This window comes from Andrographis paniculata, unplaced genomic scaffold (genome assembly GCF_009805555.1).
Source record: "Andrographis paniculata isolate CXL003 unplaced genomic scaffold, ASM980555v1 Contig59END, whole genome shotgun sequence".
Lineage (NCBI taxonomy): Eukaryota > Viridiplantae > Streptophyta > Magnoliopsida > Lamiales > Acanthaceae > Andrographis > Andrographis paniculata.
This window is the reverse complement of record NW_026137594.1, coordinates 4,078,077-4,103,045: the sequence shown is the minus strand read 5'-3', so window position 1 is coordinate 4,103,045 and position 24,969 is coordinate 4,078,077. Positions and strand designations below refer to the sequence as shown.

The following is a 24,969-nucleotide window of genomic DNA, read 5'->3' as shown; positions in this document are numbered from 1 at the left end:
TGTTTTCATACGTATTCATCACAAACCTTGTCATGTAATAAATATAATACTACTAATAAAAATAAAATAAGATAAACTTTGCTTTCGAAAGCAATAATGTCATCACTGTTCCAATATATATATATATATATATATGAAGATCAAAGTATGGTGAACTAAGGATATGTTCAATTTCATTTCTTTATTATTAAATATATTATATTTTCGAGAAGACAAATAAATACATAACATTTTTTTTATCAAAAAAAAAAAACATAACAAATTTTTTTTTAATAACATGAGAAACATAGTTACTATCCGAAAATGTGCATTAAGTAAACTCCTGGTCGAACATAATACTCTGCAAACTACTATTTTTTTTTTTCCCGTATATTGTGTCGTTCACTTGTTTCAAGTAAATAAAAAGATAACAATAGACAATTATTGTTAATGAAACTATTGTTATAATTACGTTAACAATGGTCAATGAATGTTGATTTAAATTTTTGTTTAATATTTTTATGTGATGCTCTGTGAAATAAAATATTTATTTTATTAAAAAATATGTAAAGTAAATAATAATAATTTGAATTTGAAAAAATAAAAGAAAAAGAATCTATATATATATATATACTCCATGGATATTATGCAATTTATAGGTGAAAATTATTATTATTATTTTTTTTCCTGGTAAAATTATTTATTAATGTTGGGGAAAAGACAGGGGAACTGGATAGGCTAGCTAGGTGTTCCTTGATTCCATTAATATATCTTTAGGTTTATTTATATATTTTTAAAAACAAATTATCAGTTATGATAAATCAATCAATCAATCAATTTTTTTATTTATTTTAAATTATTTTTAAAATAGGCTAATCTAAATTTTAATTTAGGGCAAATATAGAAATGAGATTAGTGAGTTACTTACAACTGGCAATACATGGAAAGTGGACCATGAAAATAGTGTGAATTCATGGAATTTTGTAAAGAGGAATTTAATTTAATATTTCTTGATTGGAATGATTAATTTATCGCTAATACCACTATAAATTTATTTATTTATTATATACACCAATGTACATAATAATGGGTGTGTTTTTGTTAGAATTTTAAATCAATTTTATCATTATTCAATCCATCCGATTTTTAATAAAAATATATTATTTATTCTTATAAAATATTAAATTCAAATAAAAACTCGAACTCAAATTAAAATCAAACAAACCCGATATCATGAAATTAAATAATATCCAACTAATAATCTTTTTTATTTTTTGAAGTTTGAAATTTCATTTTCCTCAAAATAACTAATTAAAAAAATTAATAACATATATATTCCCTATAGTTTTTTTGGGTCTGTCTTGTTTGGAATATTTTTTTCAATAAAATAGTAAAAAAATAAAATATATATTAATGTTGGAATGTCAATGATTAGATGAAATTTATATCAAGGAGTATGTTTTTGGTTTTCTCAGCTTCGGCCGTAACGTCAATTGTGTAAGGGGTGGTGATAAAAACTAATTATCAAAATTAGATGTTCAAAGACGAATATATATATATATATATATATATAATTATGATTTGATTAATTAATCCATGCACCAATTATTTCAATACACAATTCTATGTGGGCAGTGACATTCCCACTTTTAATTTTTTTTGGTGTGAGTTGTCAATTCAAGATAATAATAATAATAATAATAATAATAATAATATTGTGAATTGGATTTACTGTTTTATTTTATTTTATTTTTTTAAAAAAATATACCATATGATCCACCTAGGAAAACACTACTTTTTTTATTAAAAAAAAAAAAAAGATCGATTCTCTGTGGGACCCACGGTGGTGTGGTTCCCTGCAAATCACTGTAAAGAGGTGTTGGATCATGAAATTTAAAATTGAACTATAAGTGCAACACACTGGTCAATGGTAATACAAATTTTCACCCTAATGGAAAATATATATGGCTCGTATATATATATATATAGAAGCATGGATAGCAATTATTTTTCTTTTCTAAAAGATAATATATATATATATAATATTAAATATATATTATTTTTCACAAAATATTATTAACTCCGTCCCACATTGGGTGTCTTGGTCACTGTAGATACGAGAATTTAGGATAAGTATAATTAATAGATAATTAAAAATATATTAGTAAAAATAATTATTTTATAATATAAATTATTATAAATTAAGATTAAGATAACTAATTAATTTAATTAAATTAAAAAATTTAAAATAAAATTAAGATGAATAATTATTTTTCAAAAAAAAAAAATGACATAAGATATGAGACGGACATAAATAAAATCATGGACATGGTAAAGTGATACGGAGTATTATACAATTCGTTTTGGGCGCAAAATAAAACCTATTTGACAATTTCTGCATGGCTAGAGTAAGGACAGGCGTCCAAGTGATCCTTTTATCGATTTTTTTAAAAGAAAATTAAAAAACACAATTTACTAGAAGATTTGTACAAGCATTCAAAACAGCAGCAAATTGATCATTTGATTAATTTAATAATTGTTATTTAATAAAATATATACAATAATATACATTTTATTTTTTAAAAAATAAATTTTTATATATTATAAATAAATAAATATATATATATAACACCATTTAATACTTAAATCATACCCTTACTAATTTTATACATTAATTTAATACACATTTATATAATTATATGTTGACAAAATACCATAAAACCCCTTGAGGTTCTCAAAATTATAGTCCTAAAACTATATACAACCTACTCGTAATTAATAAAATATTGCACACTCAACCCCTCCCTCTCCGCTAAATCTCTTTCATTCTGGACTAATTTTGGATCTTATTGTATATGCAACCTAAAAATTGTCGGTATCTTATCGTATTTTTGGAATAAATTTATTAATTTTTTCCGATAATTAGATTTGATTGGTTCTAAATTATTGTGATGTACATTTCAGACCGGTGGACAACGTAGCCGGACTAATTTGATAACATGTATTTTGTTAGTATAGAACCACTTTATATTGGGCTCACTTATGCCTTTTATTCTCCACATTTTGTGACTCGGATCGGAAATATTATGTGTTTCGCTATCTTTTGTGTCTATGATCAATGAAGTAGTGTAAGGTTGTTTTGTTTCGTGCTTAGGATATGAAAAGTATTGTTAGGTTGAACTATTTTTTTTCGCTTGTTTAGGGATGGGATAAATTGGCATGGCACGGCTAGTAGATTTGTATTGCATGTTGTTTTTGTATGGTATAAGTGATTTTCTACTATGAAAACTACTCCATAAAACCTCGGCGAAGCAGCAAATTTAATTCAAGGTATATCAACAATGTGTATTATTATTATGACAAAATTGATTGGATGAATTCCATATTATGGCATGTAAAATGTTATCATAAACAAACATATTGCATTATAGTTGCATAATTGATTGGCTAAATTCCAAGCAAATTTATCTATTCTTCATGCATACATCCTATTGCATTACGGGATGGTACATGGACCATTACGAATATTTGTATTACAAAATAGAAAATTGCATTAAAGTTGCAAAACAAACAATCTTCTTCATGCTACTACACAACTACCAGTAACAGATAGACAAGGCAAGATAAGGCAAGGCAAGGTAAGACAAGACAAGACAAGACGAGACGAGAGGAGACGGACCATTATGAACATGACTTGAGCATATATCAACTGATTAAAACCAGATCTTGGGTATGTTTAGCACAACAACAGAAATCATGACAAGTTTGATGTACTTCATTGTAGCTCGCAGGGCTTTTATTTCACAACGTAGTTCTTCCACAGTTGTTTTTAATTGAGACGCTTCATCTGCAATCATTTTTGTTTCTTTGAGGAGCTCCGTCTCAAACGCAGTAGATTGAACCTCCGAGTATTTAATTTCATCCCCATCGTTGCCCACTCCCCAACACGAGTGCTAACAGAATCAAGCCAACGGAAAAAATCACAGTTTCCAACTCGATAATTACAAGATAGTTTTCCTTGTGTTTCATTCGTTGGACCGACAACTCGGATGGCCGCAATGGTCCCACACTTGCATTATAGACACAAATACCTTAGGTCAAGATCTAACCGGCCCATAGACTTTGATTTCAACCTGCTAAATGACATCTTTGTCGATAGATAATAGTTACTCCTTTCGTCTATTCAAAAAATACATATTTTTTTGGGGTTGTCCAATTACAAAGTAACAATTTCAAAAATGCTTTATTTTTTCTACAAATATTCTTACTTTACCATCACATTATTATTTTTACACCAAAAAGAAAAAGACAAAATTATTTTTATACTACTTTAACTATCCACTTAATTAAAATATTATTATTTTTAAACTAAACGTTAAAATTAAATGTATACTTTCAAATTGAATAGGGGGAGTAATATAAAAATGTCAAAATTACGGTCATGAACATGCAGCATAGGCCCAAAAACATAATAGAATTTACTTGCAAATAAATTCATTTATCAGTTACAGGGTTTCACTCATTTTCATTACTAAAAAACTTCCGAAATTGCTATTCAAAATATCCCACCTTCATTTCTCTGGATTGAATTACCAAAAGTTAATTCCCCCAATAAAAATTAAATTCGTTCATCAAATCAACACATCCAAACCTGACATAAATAACACGTGACATTTTATATTTGAAATAGATCCTAAACAATATTTCAATTGTGCCAGAAGGAAACTCACCATTCACCACAATCTACAATTGACCGAAAAAATATGACAAGAACACAAAACACTTACTCCCGATTTGAAATACAATATTTTAAAAAAATTAAACACAAATTAACAAAATTCCAACCAAAGAAATGGCCTACTATAAGAAACTGACATACCCGAAGATCGTGGACATTGACAATTTGAAAATTATACTGACGCAGCTTAAATGAGAGAATTATTCGGCTCAGGGGGCATCGAGGATGCCGAGGGGCAATGAGCAGCCCCCACAATGGCTATATAATTTTGCGTTTGTTCCAGCCACGTCGCAACCTATGGTGTAGGTTGTTTTAGCAATCCCGACTTACAGTTTTTCCCGGAGCAAAGCTCGATTGCTATATGTAATACATGCGTGTTGCTGGCCCATGCTATAGCTCTCCCTTCGGAAAGCCCTGGCGCCATATGTTTTACGATAATGTTACAGGCCTGCAACGTGCCTGGGGACAAACGTACAACCCTACGAGATCGGTTCCACAAGGATCGCACATTTTGAAATGATAGTTGTCAAAATATATACTCCCTCCGTCCCACCTACCATGTCCATGTTGCCGTTTTTGTTCGTCTCACATCTCATGTCACTTTCTTTTTTGGAAAATGATTAAGCATCTTAATCTCATTTTAAATTTTTAAATTTATTTTTTTTAATTTTAATTAAACTAATTTAGTTATCTTAATCTTAATCTATAATTATTTATATTATAGGTTAATATTATTCACTAATACATTCTTAATTATGTAATAATTATACTTATCATAAATTCTCGTGTCTACAGTAACCAACACACCAAATGTGAGACGAAAGTAGTGTATTGAATAAACCCTGGTCGAACCTAATATTTTGTAAACTAGATCCAATATGCAAATTATAATTGATGAATTACGTGTGATAGGTGACACGGAAGCTATAGATATTTGAACCCTGGACTTCGACTATGTCATAATAGATCCGAACACTTGCCCCGGATCGATTTCCAGAACACAATTGTAAGGTTACAGATGTACGGGGTCGGGTAAACCTCCATTTCTCCTACTCGTTGTCCCCTTTGTTTTGCCCTTCCCCCTAAGGGGTTGTTGTGTAACAAGCGCATAATGTCTACTGGAACGTGCGTAGATTTTATCATCAACTTGAGGAATTAACTTCAAGATATAAGGCTTTCCCTGTCAGAACGTGTTGTTCAAAATCGATTCATACAAAGAGGACTTCAGGGTCATAAATCCATTTCCACGCAATTACGGAACCATATTTAACACAGGGTTGAAATGGTTAAATCTATTTTTCAACCGTTGACCGAAAGTTACAGCGTGTAATTGTACCGCACCCGACAAATTCCCGACCGTAGAGAATGGGAACGGGGCATCTTCCACAAGTAACAGCTTTAGGACGGCCCAGATTCGCGCCAACGCACCCCCGGCGCAGGTTAGCCACGCCCAATTAAAATAATCCTCTCGAATTTCCAAATCAGCCCAGACCAATCATTTCCATCCAGCACCCAATATTCCCAAGTCCACTTGGGCAAAATAGTCATTTCAGCCGACAGAATTTCCCTATAAAAGCCCTCGGCCCCGCTGAGATCGACGTTAGATGCGAGGATCAATCAGTGAAGCAGAAGCATCTCAACTGGTGAGCGCTATGAATTAACCAACAGTTTTCTCCTTCCTTCCTTCCTTCCTTCGACCTCGAAGGTTTCTGAATCCTCCGATTTAGTTTCTTCATCAATCAGCCTTCTTTTGTACCTCGGAATTGTGTTTTTAATTCACCGCCGGAGCTGGGAGGAGTCGTGCAGCGCATGATGGGATTTTGCATCTGTCCGTTGGGAACGCCGGCGAGGTTGCTATGGTGCTCGAGCTTCTTCCGTCATAAGCTAATGTTATTCTAATCACAAGCTTTATTAATAGCAGTTCAGCAATAAAATTGTGTAATATAAAGAGAGGTGTTTATATCCGTTAATTCGATCGAGTGAAGACTGAAGATTATACATACGTAGCTGCTTGTGGTTTTCGGTATTGATTTTATCGATCGATCGATCGATCGATCTCTAGTCGGAGATCGGAGAAAGGAAATGGAATCCGGTCGATTTTTCTTCGATGCATCTTGCCACAGCAATATGCTGTTCCTCGGAAGTGGAAACTCCAGTTTTCGAGGTATTGTATATATTCAATCCTAGCTGGTTTTCTACTTCTTCCTGAATTTTTGTTTCGATCGAGTGAGGAATTGAAGGAAATTCAACTATCTTAGTAACTAAGAATTGAATTTGGTTTAGGAGCAAGATCGGCGATGCACATGGAGGAAACCTCCACGAAACGACCTTTTTTCAGTGCTCCGGAGGAACTGTACGACGAGGAATATTTCGATGAGCAGTTGCCGGAGAAGAAACGCCGCCTCACTTCCGAGCAGGTTCGATCCATTAATTTGACTTCTCTATTTCGTCTCCAAAAACCGATCCTAATCATAAATTCATCTCCAAGGTTGAATCAACTGATGTTGAGTTTGGAAACAGAGATAATGCACACTTTTTCTGATTTACCTCACAAAATTGAAGGTGCACTTGCTGGAGAAGAGTTTCGAGGCGGAGAACAAGCTGGAGCCGGAGCGCAAAACGCAGCTGGCTAAGGAGCTCGGCTTGCAGCCGAGGCAGGTAGCGGTGTGGTTCCAGAACCGTCGCGCACGGTGGAAGACCAAGCAACTCGAACGGGACTACGATCAGCTCAGAACCTCCTACGAATCTCTCCGCTCTAACTTCGACTCCATTCACAAGGAAAACGACAAGCTCAGAGCCGAGGTACGTAACCATATCTGATCGTCTCTTTTAAATTACATTTAATTTATCAGAAACAGAGACTATGAGGATCAGAGAAAGTAGGTGAGATTTATTGCTTTAATCTGCTAACTATTTCCATGGTGTTCTTATGAACACACACCTGCCCCGTCCTTCATGACGACGGTCGGGACGTGCCGGGTCCGGGACCTCCACCTAAGATTCGTTCCCAGCCATGGCGATATGTATAAAATAACTCATCCTGTCGCCTTCAATTCAGTTCTTCAATTTTATTCTTGCTTCAGTCAAGCAAAATAGCATCTATCCTTCTATAAAGCATAAACCCCACCTGATCGATCGATTCACTCACTACTCAATTAATTATATATAGCTTGCTTGGATTCACTCATTTTCCTTGTTAGCTTAACACTACTACGTGAACACAAACTTATAATTCACCAAATTTTGTTGTCACATGCTACTTATAGATTTATGATTTAAATTATACTTCATTTAATTTGTCCACTCTTTTTATTTATGTTTGTCCAACATAATTTATTATTTTCTTGTTTGAAAATATGATTATAAACTTTAATCATATTTTAAAATTCATTATTCAATTTTTTTTATTTTAATTAAACTATTTAGCTATCTTAATTTTAATCTATAATTATTTTTATTAAGTCCTAATTATTTTTTACCAATATATTTTTTAATTATTTACTAATTACTTAACACCTAAAATTCTGTATCTAACCAAAACCAACAATTTAAGTGGGAATGAGTGAGTATATAATCAATATCTAGGGTTTGTTTCTTTTTGCCTCCAAAACCTAAATTTTTAATATTTGGACTCTTGCAAAAAATATATTTTTTCTTTCTCTTACAAAATATCATATTATACATTATTTTAATATCAAATTCAAATCAAAATTTTCCAAAAGAAACATAGCCTAGATAAATTTTTAATTGAGTTGGACAACTAAATTATCTTGAGTTTGTGATATTTCACAGAAACCAATAGTTATTACTGATATATATATATATATATGCATATACGTGTGTTAAAATGACAGCTCCTTTCCTTGACGGAGAAGTTGCAACCCAAAGAACCACGTGGAGATCAATCGGATCAGCAGAATACTAATTCTCCTGATCCACTCCCGGCGGCGGCGCCGCCGTGCCTGCAATTTATCGGGAAGGTCGAGGACCGCCTGAGCACCGGCAGCAACAGTAGCGGCGTGGTAGACGAAGACGCCGCCGGCCCTCAGCTTGATCTCGACAGCGGTGATTCCTATTTCCCGAGCAATAATGACTATTCCGAGCAGGAAGATGGCCGGCGGTACTTCCCCGACATGTTCACGGCGGCGGCCGCCGCCGTCGGGGAGCAGCAAGAGCACATGGGTTGGTGTGCTACGATCTGGTCTTCTTAAAGATTAAGTGATATATATATATGCATGGATTTTCTAGCTGCTTCGTAAAGTTATTTTATTATTACTAGCTCTGCCTAAAATCGAGATCTTATATTTTAATTAAAAAATAAATAATCTCTATATAAATACGGCGAGTGTTTTTTTTTCAGAAAAACCTTCTTACGTACGTGAAATGTGGTGAATAATGTATCTACGTTTGTTTGCTTGTTTATAAGGAATTGACTTAAATTAAATATTTTTATAAAATAATATTTTAATACGAAAATAATGTACATATTAAACAATTGATTAAAAAAATATATGATATAATGAATAATTAAAAAAAATTAATTATCATTGTTACTAAAATTATAAACGACTTACTATAAATGAATTATGAAGTTAAAAATAATAATAATAATTATACTAGTGGCATAAATTTGATGACGAATTATGAAGTTAAAAAAAATTAAATACTAGTGGCATGAATTTAATGGATGGAGGAAGGATCATATATCAAGTTTATTTAACTTTCACTAATATATATATGAGTTTGTTTATTTTCAGTTGTTTTTATGTGTTTTTTTCTTTTTTTTTTTTAATGTTATATATAAAAAATTGTATCAGTGTGATAAAAAATAATATTTTGTATTAAATTATTAATTTTTCTGTTTTTGGATAAAGTAGATATTATATATATTAATATTATTATATTATATTTTTTTAATAATATTTATGAAAAATTATTTCATGTAAAAAATAAGTGAACAAACACATTGCTTCTATCAATAATTTATTATTATTCTAAATTTCTTGTATTATTTATTTATATATAATCTTATGGTTATAGTATAAATTATTAAAAAAAAAAAAAAAATCTAAACATATTAAAATTATTGACGGTCTCACCGAATGCATTTTTACATCTTAAACTCAAATTTTGAACACTTTTAAATGATGTTGTCGGTAAGAGAATTGAACAACGAACAGATCATAGAAACGTCCATGCAGAAATAAACAAAACAAACACAACACCAACATTTGTTGGCCCAATTCAACCCTCAACCGACCTACGAGGTACCGATCCAAGTAAGTTCCGTAACGAGTAAGTAGAAACAAAATACAAAAACTCCTCGCACAAACTCCACAAGTCTCCCATAGAGCTGTAAAACAAACGATCAGTTTGCAAGCTCGGCTCGGTTCGGCTCGTTTGAGCTCACTAAGAGTTCGTTCGTTAAGATAAACGAGCCGAACACAGACATAAATTTTGGCTCGTTATGTTCACGAACGAGCTCGAGCTTGTTCGCGAACGTTCGATAGTATTTATTAAAAAATTAAATTAATAATTTTATATATAATAAGTATATATTTTTATAAATATTATATTTCATTCTATTTTTTATTCAAAGTTATTAATAAAAATTATAATAATTATTAACTAAATTTAATTTGTCAAGAGAAATTTTATTTTATTTATTTAATTTTTAAAATTAAATAAATAAAATAAAATTTCTCTTGACGAGCCGAGTCAAGCCAAATACGAACAAAAAAATTGTTAAACCAGCCGAGTTCAAACAAAAATTTCAGCTAATATATCTTAACGAACGAACACGAGCCGAACTCGAGTCCTTAACGAGCCGAACTCAAACATGACAAGCTCGGCTCTGTTCAGCTTGTTTACAGCTTTATGACGTCAGACACACAATGTAAAGTATGAGATTTTCTACCACATACACATACATCTTCATTCGTCAAGATAAGCATGCATAAGCTTAACCTCCATTGGATATGTTCTGAGACGGAACGAAAGCGTAGATAGCTTCACATTTTTCTCTTTCAACTTTCTTTGAAATTTTTTGCACCAAACAAACACTCATTAGTTTGTTGACATAGTAGACAACATAAACTTTTTTCAGAATATCATTTCGGGTTCAAATCTTTAAAAGCTTCGATCAGATTTACACTCAATGTATTAGACAAAAATCCTTTCAAATTTTTCTACTCAAAATATGGTGTAATCTTACTATGAAAATTCCTCAAATAAAATAGAACACTCTCCTTCGACTAGAAGAATGACTCAATTTATTGCACTATGAGATTTTAGATTTTAACAATATGAAATGAACTTTCAAAATTTTTAACTCTCAATTTATTTATTATTCTCTCCGTCCTACCTATTATGTCCATAAAATTTATTTATAAATATTTTTATTATTATATTTCAATAAAATATATATAATATGAATATTTATAGATTATAAAATTTCTACTACAAATAAATAAACGAAAAAATTGATTGAAATACCTATCTACATTTTGAACTTTAAATTCAGTTCTTATATCTATTTTGTTGACACTGCACAGTCAGTACCAATTCAGTTGCTATTCGATTAGTGCACTCTGAGTAAATTTTCGACCGAACCTAATAATCTGCAAACTAAGTTCAACAAAATAAGTCATATTAAACGAATTATGTATGACATGCAAGACCTGAAAATATCGATCATTTGAACCCTAAACAACAATTCAGAAATAAAAATTGTAACTTCCAATTTATAATATTTTGATCTAAAGCCCAGAGGAGTATACAATGAAGTGGTCTGCTCACATTCAAATTGATAGCCCATTACTACTTTACTCTCACACCTTAGGAAATCATGTGTTCATTTTGACTTGACTAAAACTATACAAGTTACACGAGTCTAACATGTTCATAAGTTATGGGTTCAAACTCTGACCTAATATTGTTCATTAATAATATTTTTTCAAAAAAATATTAAATTAAGTATTTATTTTATATAATAAAAAGATCACATAAAATACCAAACGTTTTATTATATTTAAAATTTTGTAAAATTCTAAAATTTCAAAAATTTGAGTGTAAACAAAACTGGGTAGCAGCTGCGGTTACCACGTCATAAAAAAAAATAACAATAATAATAATAAAATAAAATAGAATGTGTAATGTGTTATAGAATGATTTATTTCTCTTACTTTGGCTTCATATTTTTACCCATACATTTAACAAAGTAAATTGATAAACTATTTCAATTAAGTAATTGATTTAAGAATAATTTGCTGCAACGTCAATTTCAAAACTAGTGTCCGCTCTGGTGAAGTCAGCTCAAAATTTGAACGCATCGACTCTCAATGATTATTATTATTATTATTATTATTATTTTCTCATATTTTCCCCTTTAATTTGCATTAAATATATTAAAATTGCTCTTCATCGAGGGAAGAAACCGACGGTGGCACTGTTGACGTTTCTGGAGCCAGTTGGGATATTGTTGTAATTTCATCTCTGCCCTCCGGTCATGTGCGAGTATAACTCCACTTGCCGCCTGCTGGCCTGCTTCGGGCAGCTAAAATACGCAGTCCATTCTGCCCGTCGGTCAGGCTAGGCCCAAATGTGTATAATGTATATATGTAGAGAGAAAGAGTGTGTAAGTGCGTGTGTCTCGCAAACTGCAGACGCAGGTCGCTGTTATTGTAGTCAGAGTTATCTCGTGGCATTCTTCCTTGATTACTCCGGTGCATCGTGTGGAGGTGATTTCTCTGTTTCGCTAGGGCCTTTGAGACGTTTCAAGTGGATTTGATTTCGGTGATCCATTGTGAATGGAGGTGCTGAGGTTGGAGGATTGTGAGATCTTAATGCATTTGTGTTTGAGTTTTGAGTTGAATGTGTGTTTGACTGTTTTTTACTACATTTTAGTTTGTTCTACTTGATTTTATTGCCTTTTTTGTTCTTTTTTTCTATATCATAATTGTCAGTCGTTAGATTGGTGATTTTTTGTCTGTTCGAAATGTATTTGTCCATGATTAGGTTAATTTGTGTTGTTTGTTTGATTATGTGATCTTCTTAAGTTTGTATTTGACTGATCCGTAATTATTTGAATAGATTTGGAAGAATGGCTAGTATTGGTGAAGTAGATACGCTCATCTGTGCACAATTTTGACACTCATTTAGCATCATGAGTATGATATTTTCTGGTGATTGGGTTTATTAGATTTGGCACATTGGTCATACATTTTTTCCACTCCATGCATGCTTCAGCTTGACTAGATTGATATAAATGTTTTTTCTTTGTTCAGCTTTAAGCTAAGTAGCTCTTAAGAATTGGGATATCTATATCTATATAGATATAGATATAGATATTTGATTCCACTGACATCATTGGAACGATTGTGGAAACAAAAGTAAAAGAGGAATAGAGAATAAAGAATCTATTGATCCTCCCTGTTCTGATAGAAACGATTCATTTAGCTCTAGGTTTCATGTGGGAGTATACTGGAGACGAAGGTGTTCATCAATATAGAAAATGGCTTATATCAATAGAGATCAGCTGATATCTAGAGTTGTAGCTAGTAAGTTTTTTCCTAGTTGCAAACTGCAATGTGCTTCACTGGGTATATAGAAGTGTCATTTGTTTTTCATGATCTGCACTTTTATGTAAAATTATTAGATTGACAAATCACTAGCTGCTGGGCCACAGCTACTTTGGTAGAGACTGATGAACATCATTTGGACAGATCCAACGGCCGAAAACCAAAGGTGATTCTCGTAGGTGGACTATCGAACCAAATAAGATCTCAGATTGAGATCTTCAACAAATTTAGGTACACATTTAGCTAGCAGCTACAATGGCTATATACAAAGAAGTTTATTGCGGTTTAGTTTTGTTGAATGTTACAGACTTTTGATTTTGAATTTTCTTGTTTTCAGGTGCCTATAGTTTCCAGAATGTCTGAGATAGCTCTCAGAGATGTTCATAATATTCCTGGCCTTGTTAAAAGTGGAAACTATATCAAACCCCTTGTTGAAAGCACTTACGAAAACACAAAAGAAAAGAGTAAGGAAAAGATTGGATGTTTGGTTGACCTTTCCATTGAGAGAGATACAATAGAGAACTCTCAAGTTGAAATCATAAATTTAGAAACAGAGTACATAGAATCAGATAAATTGGCAGATGTGGAAGACGTGGAGGAATGTATAAAGGTATGGTCATTTTGCTGTTATTTCCAAAGAAGTTTTTTGCTAAGCTTTTTCATGGTGAACCTCAATGTGAATTGGTAGTCTTTGCAAATTTAATTAGTGAATCACTTTTAATATGCAAAATTTTTGCTCATTACTTGTATTTTCTTTTAGACACTTGTGGAGGCTTGGCGCCAAAGATTGGCTTTCAGTGTGTGATGCTCTGAATGATGTTCGCAGATTGTCTGTATATCACAAGGATGCCATTGTTGGCATGTTGTAAGTGCTTACACGTCCTTGATCTTTCCTTTAAGTCAAGCATGATCACACTCTTTGTGCCAGCATTTTATGAATTTCGTAACCTAGTCTCAAAATTCTAATGGGCAGGAGTGATTTGATATCCCTAGTAGTAAAATCCATGAAGAACCCTAGAAGGGCCCTTTGTAAGATTGCAATTATGGCTTCTGCAGACATCTCCAAAGTTTTCAATGACAGCATCATTGATTTATTGGATAAAATTCACAATGCTGCAGACCCAAAGCCTTCTTCTGAAGAACTCATTGTAGCTTCTTGGGAGCATTTGTGCCAATCAATGCTCTCACCTTTGAGCAAGCAAGCCGTCCTTCGTGTCACCACTATTCCTCGGGAGGGATCTATCTTGTGTACATAGAATACGGCTGGTCAGATACCGATAATCTAGTGAGTGCTTCCTTATCCATTTTCTTGTCTTAAATTCTCCATTTTTGCACCTGCAAAAAAATTGAACCTGATGATTCTAACTATTCTTGCTTAGTTGCTGCCTAATTAAACATGTGTAGGGAACCATTACAACTATCTTATGATCTTTTCAGTAGAACTGCTTTTTTTTTTTATTACCTCTTAAAAATCATTATATTTTTGGTGATAAGATTGGCTGTCGATCAGGTCTATCCTAATTTCGAAATTTGGCAGTGAGACTTAGAAAACTTAGATAGACACACATTTGCATGTATGTATATTAATCTCTCTGGCACTAAACATCCAAATTTGAAAGCAAAACATTTGTCAGATATGAAGTGGACCACTCCACAGCACTATATTTCTTCCACACGTATCTAATATGCACAACATAAGCTTTGTCTTCTGTGATATTTATTCATTCATGATAATATATATATTCAATAATTTTCTATATTTTCTCTATATATACAAATTGCACTGTCTTTACATCTTTTCTGCATTAAGTAACTACTGATATGACATCTCCATGATTTAAATGTGCAATCAATAATGTTTGTATCACATTGAGTTTCCATTGAAGCACACTATGGATTATAGCATTAAATGTGCCTAACTTTGTGCATAATTGTGAAAGCTACATGGAAAAGTAGTATAAGAAATTTTGGTTGTAGTTTAGCTTAGTCAGGGAGTGCAAATTATTATTATTATTATTATTATTATTATTATTATTATTATAGCATTAATTTTGTATCAATTTAAATTAAGTGGTCTAAAAAGTGTGTGGTGCAGGACAACACATTCAAGTCAAAAAGTTGGGCATCTCTATCTATACACAATTGTGTGTATATTGGACCACCATCATTTGAACCTTTTTGATGGATTATTTTTGGATTGTTCCCAATTCTACCAATCTCCACTTGGTATGTTATTCCCTTTATTTATTTATTTTTAATGCATAAAAGAACATTTATATGAATTAATACTTGAAAAGCTTGTGCAGTTAATACTCAGTGCTTGAATTAGTTCTAATCTGTTACATTATTTTTTAATTGAACGGTGAAGATAGGCGACGAGATAATATTATAATCTCTTCATTCAATCTCACTGATTTTGATTTTGCGGCTTTTGTCTCTCTGTTTTTATAATTATATTCATTTTTATTATAAAAATATTGGGAATGACTATAGAGAAGATGAAATATATTCTCACATAAATTATCAATAGCATAGCACCGTGCAGACGCCTAACCAAGTAGCTGAAGCGCTGTGTGTCATATTATTGAACAGTTGTTGTAATTTTTATATGCAAAAGTTTGGATGAGTCAATCGATTAATATCTTATGGTGGTGACCTACATGATGTTGATTTGCTTCTAGATTGGCCATTATTATTCCACGAGTATTGTTTATTTAACGTCGCGTGCTTAGACTTTTTCTATATTTTAGTCGCTATATTTGGTAAGTTGGTATTGTGTAAGTATTGCGTGACAGGGAAAATAAGTCTCACGTTAGACTAATTTTGAATTAGTTAATTTAAATGAGTAACCATACCTAATACACAATCCATATATATGTTTAGATCTTTATATGACATCAAAATTAGTATTCTCCTTATCTCAGTTAATTATGTAATTTTGTTTGAATATGAAAATAATAATAATATAAAAAATGATATTTTAATATAAAATAAGATAGGTAAAAAGTAAAAGAAGAAAGAATGGTATTATCAAATTTTTATTAAAATTTTGATTTAAAAAAAAAAAAAAAGTTACAAAAAAAGGAGAAAAAATCAATTTTGGTCCAAATATAACAAAAATTTATCAATTTTGGTCTTAATATAAAAAATTCATCAATTTTAATCTTGTTATAAATAACTTCAATCAATTTTAGTCCCGTTATAAATAATTTAAATCAATTTTGGTCCTATCGTTAAAAAATTAACGGAAATTGTTGACGTGGACATGACAAAAGTGACGTGGCGGCTGACTTGAAAACTACACGGCCATGTACAATTATACACGACCATGTATATTTCAGTGTATAATTATACATGGTCACGTTGTTACACGGGGTATATTGATACATAGTCATATAACAACATGGTCATGTATATTTTAATGTATAATTATACATGACCATGTTGTTACACAGCCATGTATAATTCTATACTATCTTTCTGTTTTGGTTTAAAATTTTATTTTTTTGTTATATTTTTTTAATTTTTGTTTTGAATTTAGAATAGTTGATAAAGTTAAAATGAAAAAAAAATCAATAATAATCGCAAAATAATTAAAATGTATCAATTTTAATTCAAATATAAACATTTATCAACTATGTTTTTTTAAAGATTTTGTCTAAAATTCTATTATTTACCAAAAAAAATTTCTTACAAACATCCAATTATTGTATTGAAATAATAAATTAATTTTTAATACTACTATAATATACAAAATTAAAAAATAGTTGTGTAATTGGATGTTTGTAAGAAAAATTTTTTTAATGAGTAATAGAATTTTAGACAACATCTTTCAAAAGAATATATCTTATAAATTTGTATATTTGAATTAAAATTGATAAATTTTAATTATATTATGATTACTATTTATTCTGTCCATTTTAACTATATTAACTATTTTAAATTCAAAATATTTTTTTTAAAAAAAAATATAACAAAAAAATAAAATTTTAAACTAAAACACAAATGTACACGGCCCGTGTAAAATTATACATGGTCATGTATAATTATACACTGAAATATACATGATCATCTTCTTATATGATCATGTATTAATGTACATGGTCATGTATATTATACACTGAAATATACATGACCATGTTGTTATATGGCCGTGTATTAATGTACATGGTCGTGTAACAACAGGTCATGTATAATTATACATTGAATTATACATAGTTATGTAACAATATGGCCATGTAGTTTCCAAGTCAGCCGCCACGCCATTTCCATCATGTCCACGTCAGTAATTTCCGTTAATTTTTTAACGGTTAGACCAAAATTGATTGAAAATATTTATAACGGGACTAAAATTGATTGAAATTGTTTATAATGTGATTAAAATTGATGAATTTTTTATATTGTAACCAAAGTTGATAATTTTTTGTTATATTGGGACCAAAATTGATTTTTTTCCTAAAAAAAAATTAAAAATTATTACTCCCTCAGTCCCAGATACCATGTCCACGTTGCCGTTTCTGTCCGTCTCACGTACCATGTCACTTTCCTTTTTTGGAAAATAATTACATACTTTAATCTCATTTTAAATTTTATAATTTTTTTTTTAATTTTAATTAAACTAATTAGTTATCTTAATCTTAATTTATAATTATTTATATTATATGATAATTATTTTCACTAATACATTCTTAATTATCTATTAATTACACATCTCCTAAAATACCGTGTCTACAGTGTAGCAGACACGGTATCTGGGACAGAGGGAGTATTATTTAGGGTAAACTGTTTTTTTAGTCCCGTAATTGGACCCCCTTATCATTTTAGTCTCAAAAGTGAAACATGTCGCAAACTAGTCTTATAAGTGAAAATTTTCCATTGTTTTAGTCATCCGGCGCCGGATATGCCCCCATGGCTCGCAGGAAGCCACGTGTCTAGGACACGTGGATTTTTTTTTCATTTTTAAAATTTTTTTAAATTGCACCAAATAAAAAAATTAAAAAAATACAAATAAAATTAAAAATATATTTTAAAAAGAATTTAAACAAAAATGAAGAAAAAAAAATAAAATCCACGTATCCGCTACGTCAGCGATACGTGGCCTCCGGCGAGCCATACGGCGTCTCAGGTGCCGGGGACTAAAACACAAAATAAAATTTCACTTGTGGGATTAGTTTGCGACAGGCTCCACCTGCAAGACTAAAATAATAAATGAATTCAATTACGAGACTAAAAAACAATTTTTACCTATTATTTATTAAGATAAAATTATTCTCTTAATTTATCTTTTCTTGTCCTTATTTGATATTTATATGCTTTTTTTTAGACAATTAAATTATTATTATTTTTTTTGTTATGAGTCCACAAATTTGTCATTTATTTTGTATACAGAAAAAAAAAAAGAAAAAATAAAATAATAAAAAAGAAGACAATAAGTATTAAACTTTTCAAATAAAAAATAAAATATTAATTTGTGGGCAAGAGAGAATATTTATTATACAGGAAGCAAAAAGAGTAATTGTTATTTTCCGAAGGCCGCATAATTGGTAAATATTTAGGGCAAATGTAATTACTAATCGAGAAAGTCTTTTTTAAGTATGCCGACAAGCTCCATAAAAAAGACGTTGGTAGAAATTTGAAGTAGCAACCTAATAATATACTCACTGATGACGTGGCTTGTGTTTCTATTGCAAACTAATTGATTGGTTCCTAATGGTTTTCCTTACCATTGCCCCAAATTAACTCGGTAAGCCATCCGAGTGAACTCAACGAGTCAACTCAGTACGCACAGAACAATCTGCAAATCCGCAAAGAAAGAAGACAGATAGTATTGTATGAAAAGAACTTCATTGCCGCCCGTTCTTTTTTTATTCTGTTCATCCAACTCTTCTTAACCTAATATTTTCACATAAAATGCTTCTTTCTGACTTTCACTGAAATCGATTCTCTTCACCTCTCTCTCTCTCTCTCTCAATCCATTAATTTAATCCACCGAGGTGGATTTTCTTCATCCTGTTTCTTTAACTACATAGCAATTTTATTTTATATTTATACACACACCCTTTGTGTGTGTTTTTGTGTGGTGGGATTAGTGAGAATATTCTGATATTATATTGAATTCACCAGGCAGGCAGGAAATATTCTCTGTATTCCCTAATTCCCATTTCCCACCATTTTTGTTCTTCGGTGGTTCAGCCTCCTGTTTACCATCTTGTCATTTTCTCAGGCCTATTTTCAAGAGGGGCTTTAAATCTTTATGGGTTTTCCTGTTCAGATTGTCACTTTGCAGTAGTTTAGATATCGACAAGAAATGGTTTCACTGTGTTTTTGAAGAGTCAGGGAATGGATAGTGAAGGCGGTATCCCCGACAGTCGTTTAAGGGTAAGAGCTTTTGATTAATTACATATATATATATATATGTGTGTGTATTCTTTCTTTATTTTAATGCAATCTGTGTAATTGTGTTGGGTTTGTTTCTGGTGCAGAAGGAGTCATGGAGGACTGTATTGACGCTGGCTTATCAGAGCTTGGGGGTCGTCTATGGCGATTTAAGCACTTCCCCTCTTTATGTTTACAAGAGCACTTTTGCGGAGGACATTCAGCATTCGGAGACCAATGAGGAAATCTTTGGAGTTTTGTCGTTTGTTTTCTGGACCTTGACTTTGATCCCACTTTTTAAATACGTGTTCATAGTGCTTAGAGCAGATGACAATGGCGAAGGAGGGACTTTTGCTCTGTATTCTCTGCTGTGCCGACACGCCCGTGTTAGCACCCTCCCGAATGGCCAGCTTGCTGATGAGGAGCTTTTCGAATACAACAAGGATGGGATTGCATCGGGCAATAAGGGCCTTGGTTTCAAGCTAAGATCATTGCTTGAAAGCCATGGCTTTCTGCAGAGGATGCTGCTCACTTTGACATTGATCGGGACTTGTATGGTGATCGGAGACGGCGTGCTTACACCCGCAATCTCTGGTGAGGTTTCTTGCAGCCCGTGTTGGTTTTTGTGCTGTGGATTTTGATTGTTTGTGTGTTTTTATTTTGTGTTGTGCAGTGTTTTCTGCAGTGTCGGGGTTGGAACTCGTCGTGTCGAGGCATCATCAAGAATGTAAGTTCTTTAAATGTCTTAATGGATTTCTTGAGTTTTTTTTTTTTTTTTTTGTTTTTTTTGTGTATATGTTTGAATATGCTGAATTGAAGTATCATTCATTAAGTTTCTTGCAGGCCATTGTGTTTGTCTATATATCATTGTCTTTATATCTCTTGTTCGATTTTTAAGGATTCATGCCGTTGTTAATATATTGTTAACAACGCCAAGTAGAATATTAGCTGAGATTGCTGTTGATTCCCAAAGAGTGTAAGTTCGGCATCTTAATAAAAAATCAAATGTTTTTTATTAGGACAAAGTTTATGCATATAAAGTAAGGTCGCTGTCTTCCCTAACATGTTGTGATATATGCAACTTGCTTTGGTGCTTATACAATAAGTTTAGTTCTTGTGGATAACATTGTACCTCTGTAAAGTGTTTTTTATTCATTTATACGAACGGTGAAATGTAATATATGGCTATGGTGATATTTTTATTTTTGTAACTAATGTTCGATTTACATTGTTGTATGAATCTTGCTGGTTTGACTTTGTTATATCGTTCTGCATCAGATGTACAAGTCCCGGTTGCATGCGCGATACTGGTTTTCTTATTTTATCTGCAGCGTTTTGGAACGCACCGGATCGGGTTTCTGTTTGCGCCTATAGTGATAACTTGGCTGTTCTGCATCAGTGCCATCGGACTGTACAATGTATTGCACTGGAACCCGCACGTTTACAAGGCGCTTTCGCCTTATTACATGTATAAATTCTTGAACAAGACGCAGGAACGAGGCTGGAAGTCGTTGGGCGGGATCTTGTTGTGCATAACAGGTTATAATCTTACAGTGTGATGATTTTTTTCGTAAATTGTTCTGTCCTTACATTCCCGAAATGTTCAAAAATGTTTTCAGGCTCGGAGGCTATGTTCGCCGATCTTGGACACTTTTCGCAGCTCTCCATTAAGGTAAAAAAACGAACTTTAGTATTCATTTTCATAGTTTGATCGAACTTGCGGATATTCACATCTACTGCATTTTTTGTAGATAGCATTTACCTGTGTGGTCTATCCATCTCTGATCCTCGCCTACATGGGACAAGCTGCGTATCTATCGAAACATCACGTGATTGAGAATGATTACCGGATTGGATTCTACGAATCTGTACCTGGTAATCGCGCAAATCCTTTTTCGAATTTACTTTTGTTCTGCGAGGCTTTTTTATTGAGTTAAGGAAAAACTCTTGCAGAAAAACTGCGATGGCCGGTTCTTGCGATAGCTGTTCTTGCAGCAGTCGTAGGAAGCCAATCGATCATCACCGGGACGTTCTCTATAATCAAGCAATGCTGCGCAATGAGTTGCTTCCCGAGAGTCAAAATAATACACACGTCCTCGAAAATATGCGGCCAGATTTACATACCTGAAATCAACTGGACTTTGATGATTCTCTGCTTGGCTGTTACGATCGGGTTTAGGGACACGAAACACATTAGCAACGCATCCGGTAAGTTTCCTCGTTCGTGTTGTTAAGTCGAGTTCATGATCTGTCGTGTCGAAATAATTTGAGATAATAAAATAAAGTTAAATCTAACCTGATTCTATTAGCGCAGTTGATCTGATCTGCAATTAATTGAGAGTTTTGTATTCTTCAAGCCTATCACACAATCTCTTCTGAGAAAACTTCTAGGATTTTTTCCGTTATTTTCACGATCAGATATAAAAAGTAGTTGACGTTGAGTCTAGGTTTAAAGCCCAAAGAGTTACATTTAACTAACAATTGAATTTCTAATTCAACAAGCTTAGCTATGTCTCGACCGGTGACTTATGTTTCGATATTTTTTTCTAGGTCTCGTGGTGATAACGGTCATGTTGGTGACGACTTCGCTCATGTCGCTCGTCATCGTTTTATGTTGGAACAAGAGCATCCTATTGGCCATTTCCTTCATATTCTTCTTCGGGTCCATCGAAGCGCTCTACTTCTCGGCCTCTTTGATCAAGTTCCGCGAGGGAGCGTGGGTCCCCGTTGCGCTCTCGTTCGTATTCCTCCTTATAATGTACACCTGGCATTACGGCACCCAGAAAAAGTACGAGTTCGAGTTCCACAACAAGGTGTCGATCAATTGGCTCCTAAACTTGACACCCGACCTCGGGATCGTCCGCGTCCGCGGCATTGGCCTCATACACACGGAGCTTGTCTCCGGCGTCCCGTCGATCTTCACCCACTTCGCGACGAACCTCCCGGCGTTCCACCAGGTTCTGATTCTGTTCTGCATCAAGCACGTCCCGGTGCCCCATGTGCGACCCGACGAGAGATTCTTAGTCGGGAGAGTTGGCCCGAAGGAATTCCGAGTCTACCGGTGCATCGCGCGGTACGGTTACCGGGACACAGCCATGGACGACGTCGAATTCGAAAGGAACCTCATCTGCAGCATTGCGGAGTTCATTCGATGCCCCGTTCCACACTCCACCATCACCAGCAGCCCCGATCATGATGAGAAAATGGCGGTCGTCGGGACGACGTCGACCTCCACAAACGGGCTACGAATTTACGACGGCGACCAAAGCTCGCCGGAGGCTCCGAGGAAACGCGTAAGATTTGTCCTTCCGGAAAGCCCGCGGATGAGCGGCGAGCAACGGGCGGAGCTGCGGGAGCTGATGGAGGCGAGGGAGGGCGGGATTGCGTTCATATTGGCTCATTGCTACGTGAAGGCAAAAGCCGGGTCGAATCTTATGAAACGGGTGGCTATAAATAGCGGGTATGATTTTCTCCGGCGGAACTCGAGGGCGCCGTCGTACGCATCGAGCTTTCCTCAGGCCTCCACGTTGGAGGTAGGAATGGTTTACTATGTATGATACGTATAGCCTGTATTTTCTTAACGTTTCTACCTCTTTTTGCACCGGGGAATTTACACTCGAATTATTTTATTTTTTTTCTCTGATTTTTTTTTTTTAAATAAATTAGTGAAAATGATGATTGTAGAAATAGAAAAATATATTTTGGTCATACAAATTAAATTATTTGTAAACCATCACATTATGATTTATATTAATAGTTCATTAATTCACCGTTCACCGTGTAAAAGGATTGGGCACAAGAATTGCGGCGCGTTTGTTTTGTGTTTTTTATTTGAAATAATATTTTATAAAGAATTAGATAGGTAATATAAAAATAATAATTGTGTAGTATATATTAGGGTGTGTTTTTGGTACGACCGACTCACCCGACCCAATTCAACCCAAATCGTGCTACCCGGTATGATCTGTTTAATATCGGATCCATTCTTAGTTTTATCCCTAGCGACAAACTCATTCTCTCTTCCGCCTGTTCTGACGAAAACGCAATAAGATTTGTTGGGATACTTCATTTCAAACTTCATCCTTCTATTATTATTTTGATTATTGGCACTAACCTATTAATACTTTTAGTGAGATTATTTGGTTGTAGGAACCCCGAGTCATCGATCCTATAGAGTATATATTCTTAATAGTAGTATCAGAGCTTTGGTGAACACGGGTTTGAAAAATCATAATTTAAGTTTTGTCTTGCATTTGGTAACAAAAGACTAACCCTTATTTTTTATTTGTTAAATAGTTATAGGATAATTTGTAATTAAATTCTGTGAATATTTTATATGGGTTGACACTGCTATCACGTAACTAGCTGCTCCAAAAGCGAGATAGTAGCCGATCATTGATAGTTAATGAATTTTATGACATTTTTTGTAGCAATTGTGTGACTTTGTGTTGAAAAGTATTTTAGTAACACAAAATGTTACCAAAATCATTGATGGTGATTTTAATCGTTTGTTGACTGAAGATAAAAAAAGTTGAGATAGATGAACATGCATATTCGTTGATAATATTGAATTTACCTGACTCTATGATTAGAAAAGTGGAAAATATAATTATGCAAAAGAACTTTGGAAAAAACTGAAGAAATTTATATGGAAAGGTCTTTGCCGAATAAATTATTTCTACTTGAAAAATTCTTCAGATTTAAACTTGAATTATCGAAATCAATTTATGAGAATCTTGATGATTTACTAAATTTGTTCAAGATATTAAACAAATAGGAGACAAGAATATTGATGAATATACCCCTATTATGTTTTCGAATGTCATTCATAAATTCTTTTATGATGTCAAATCTGCTATTAAGTATGATAGAGATAGTATAACGCTTAAAACAATTATGAATGGATTAAAATGTAAGGAACTAAACATGCAAGTTAATAGGAAAGAAAAATAAGCATTTGATGAGGTCTTGTTATCTAGGGATAAGTCACATAAAATTTTAACAATAAAAAGAATAAGGGCAAGTGGAACAGTAAGAATATGAAGTACTATAATTGTGGAAAAAAGAATCATATTATAAATCAACGTGCACATTCAAAAGAAAACTTTAAAACCTAACAATGTGATGAAGCAAATGTGGCGACATAAAATGAGGTAGTGGGTAATGTGTTTATGGTAAAAAATAGTTTGGCTACTATTGACCCTATGTGGGAAACTGAGTTGTTACCTGATATTGCCCTTAAGAAATTTGTTTTCGATTAGTAACTCTATATCACATCCTTTTGTTGGTATTGGTTTT

At 32.9% G+C, this 24,969-nt stretch overlaps 2 protein-coding genes and 1 long non-coding RNA gene across 8 annotated transcripts; all 3 read left to right on the top strand.

The window, feature by feature from the left end:
• Positions 1–6,322: 6,322 nt before the first annotated feature.
• On the top strand, positions 6,323–9,161 carry LOC127258451 (homeobox-leucine zipper protein HAT5). Its single transcript, XM_051285293.1, has 4 exons — positions 6,323–6,881; positions 7,001–7,134; positions 7,280–7,519; positions 8,572–9,161. Exons 1-4 carry the CDS (start codon positions 6,800–6,802, stop codon positions 8,926–8,928), a joined length of 813 nt encoding a protein of 270 aa, XP_051141250.1. The 5' UTR covers positions 6,323–6,799; the 3' UTR covers positions 8,929–9,161.
• A 3,027-nt stretch (positions 9,162–12,188) lies between these two features.
• LOC127257862 (uncharacterized) lies at positions 12,189–15,578 on the top strand. Of its 6 annotated transcripts, XR_007840167.1 has the most exons (7): positions 12,194–12,539; positions 13,441–13,527; positions 13,634–13,906; positions 14,057–14,161; positions 14,270–14,325; positions 14,416–14,581; positions 15,392–15,578. It is a non-coding gene; the product is annotated as an uncharacterized LOC127257862 (long non-coding RNA). The 6 variants fall into 6 exon arrangements; XR_007840170.1 differs by having other exon boundaries at positions 12,189–12,539; positions 14,270–14,581; positions 15,380–15,578; XR_007840171.1 differs by having other exon boundaries at positions 12,193–12,456; positions 14,270–14,581.
• Positions 15,579–19,074: 3,496 nt separating this feature from the next.
• Positions 19,075–23,324, top strand: LOC127258301 (potassium transporter 8-like). Its single transcript, XM_051285099.1, has 8 exons — positions 19,075–19,674; positions 19,779–20,265; positions 20,345–20,398; positions 20,950–21,210; positions 21,291–21,343; positions 21,423–21,546; positions 21,625–21,879; positions 22,222–23,324. The coding sequence occupies exons 1-8, from the start codon at positions 19,636–19,638 to the stop codon at positions 23,226–23,228; spliced, it is 2,280 nt and encodes a 759-aa protein (XP_051141056.1). The 5' UTR covers positions 19,075–19,635; the 3' UTR covers positions 23,229–23,324.
• The last annotated feature ends 1,645 nt before the right edge of the window (positions 23,325–24,969 follow it).

Coding starts and splice junctions, on each gene's coding strand:
- LOC127258451 (XM_051285293.1), top strand. CDS start 6,800: ATGGAATCCGGTCGATTTTTCTTCGATGCATCTTGCCACAGCAATATG. Junction 7,135..7,279: donor GCCGCCTCACTTCCGAGCAG/GTTCGATCCATT, acceptor ACAAAATTGAAG/GTGCACTTGCTGGAGAAGAG. Junction 7,520..8,571: donor ACGACAAGCTCAGAGCCGAG/GTACGTAACCAT, acceptor TTAAAATGACAG/CTCCTTTCCTTGACGGAGAA.
- LOC127258301 (XM_051285099.1), top strand. CDS start 19,636: ATGGATAGTGAAGGCGGTATCCCCGACAGTCGTTTAAGG. Junction 20,266..20,344: donor GCTTACACCCGCAATCTCTG/GTGAGGTTTCTT, acceptor TGTGTTGTGCAG/TGTTTTCTGCAGTGTCGGGG. Junction 21,344..21,422: donor TTTCGCAGCTCTCCATTAAG/GTAAAAAAACGA, acceptor CATTTTTTGTAG/ATAGCATTTACCTGTGTGGT.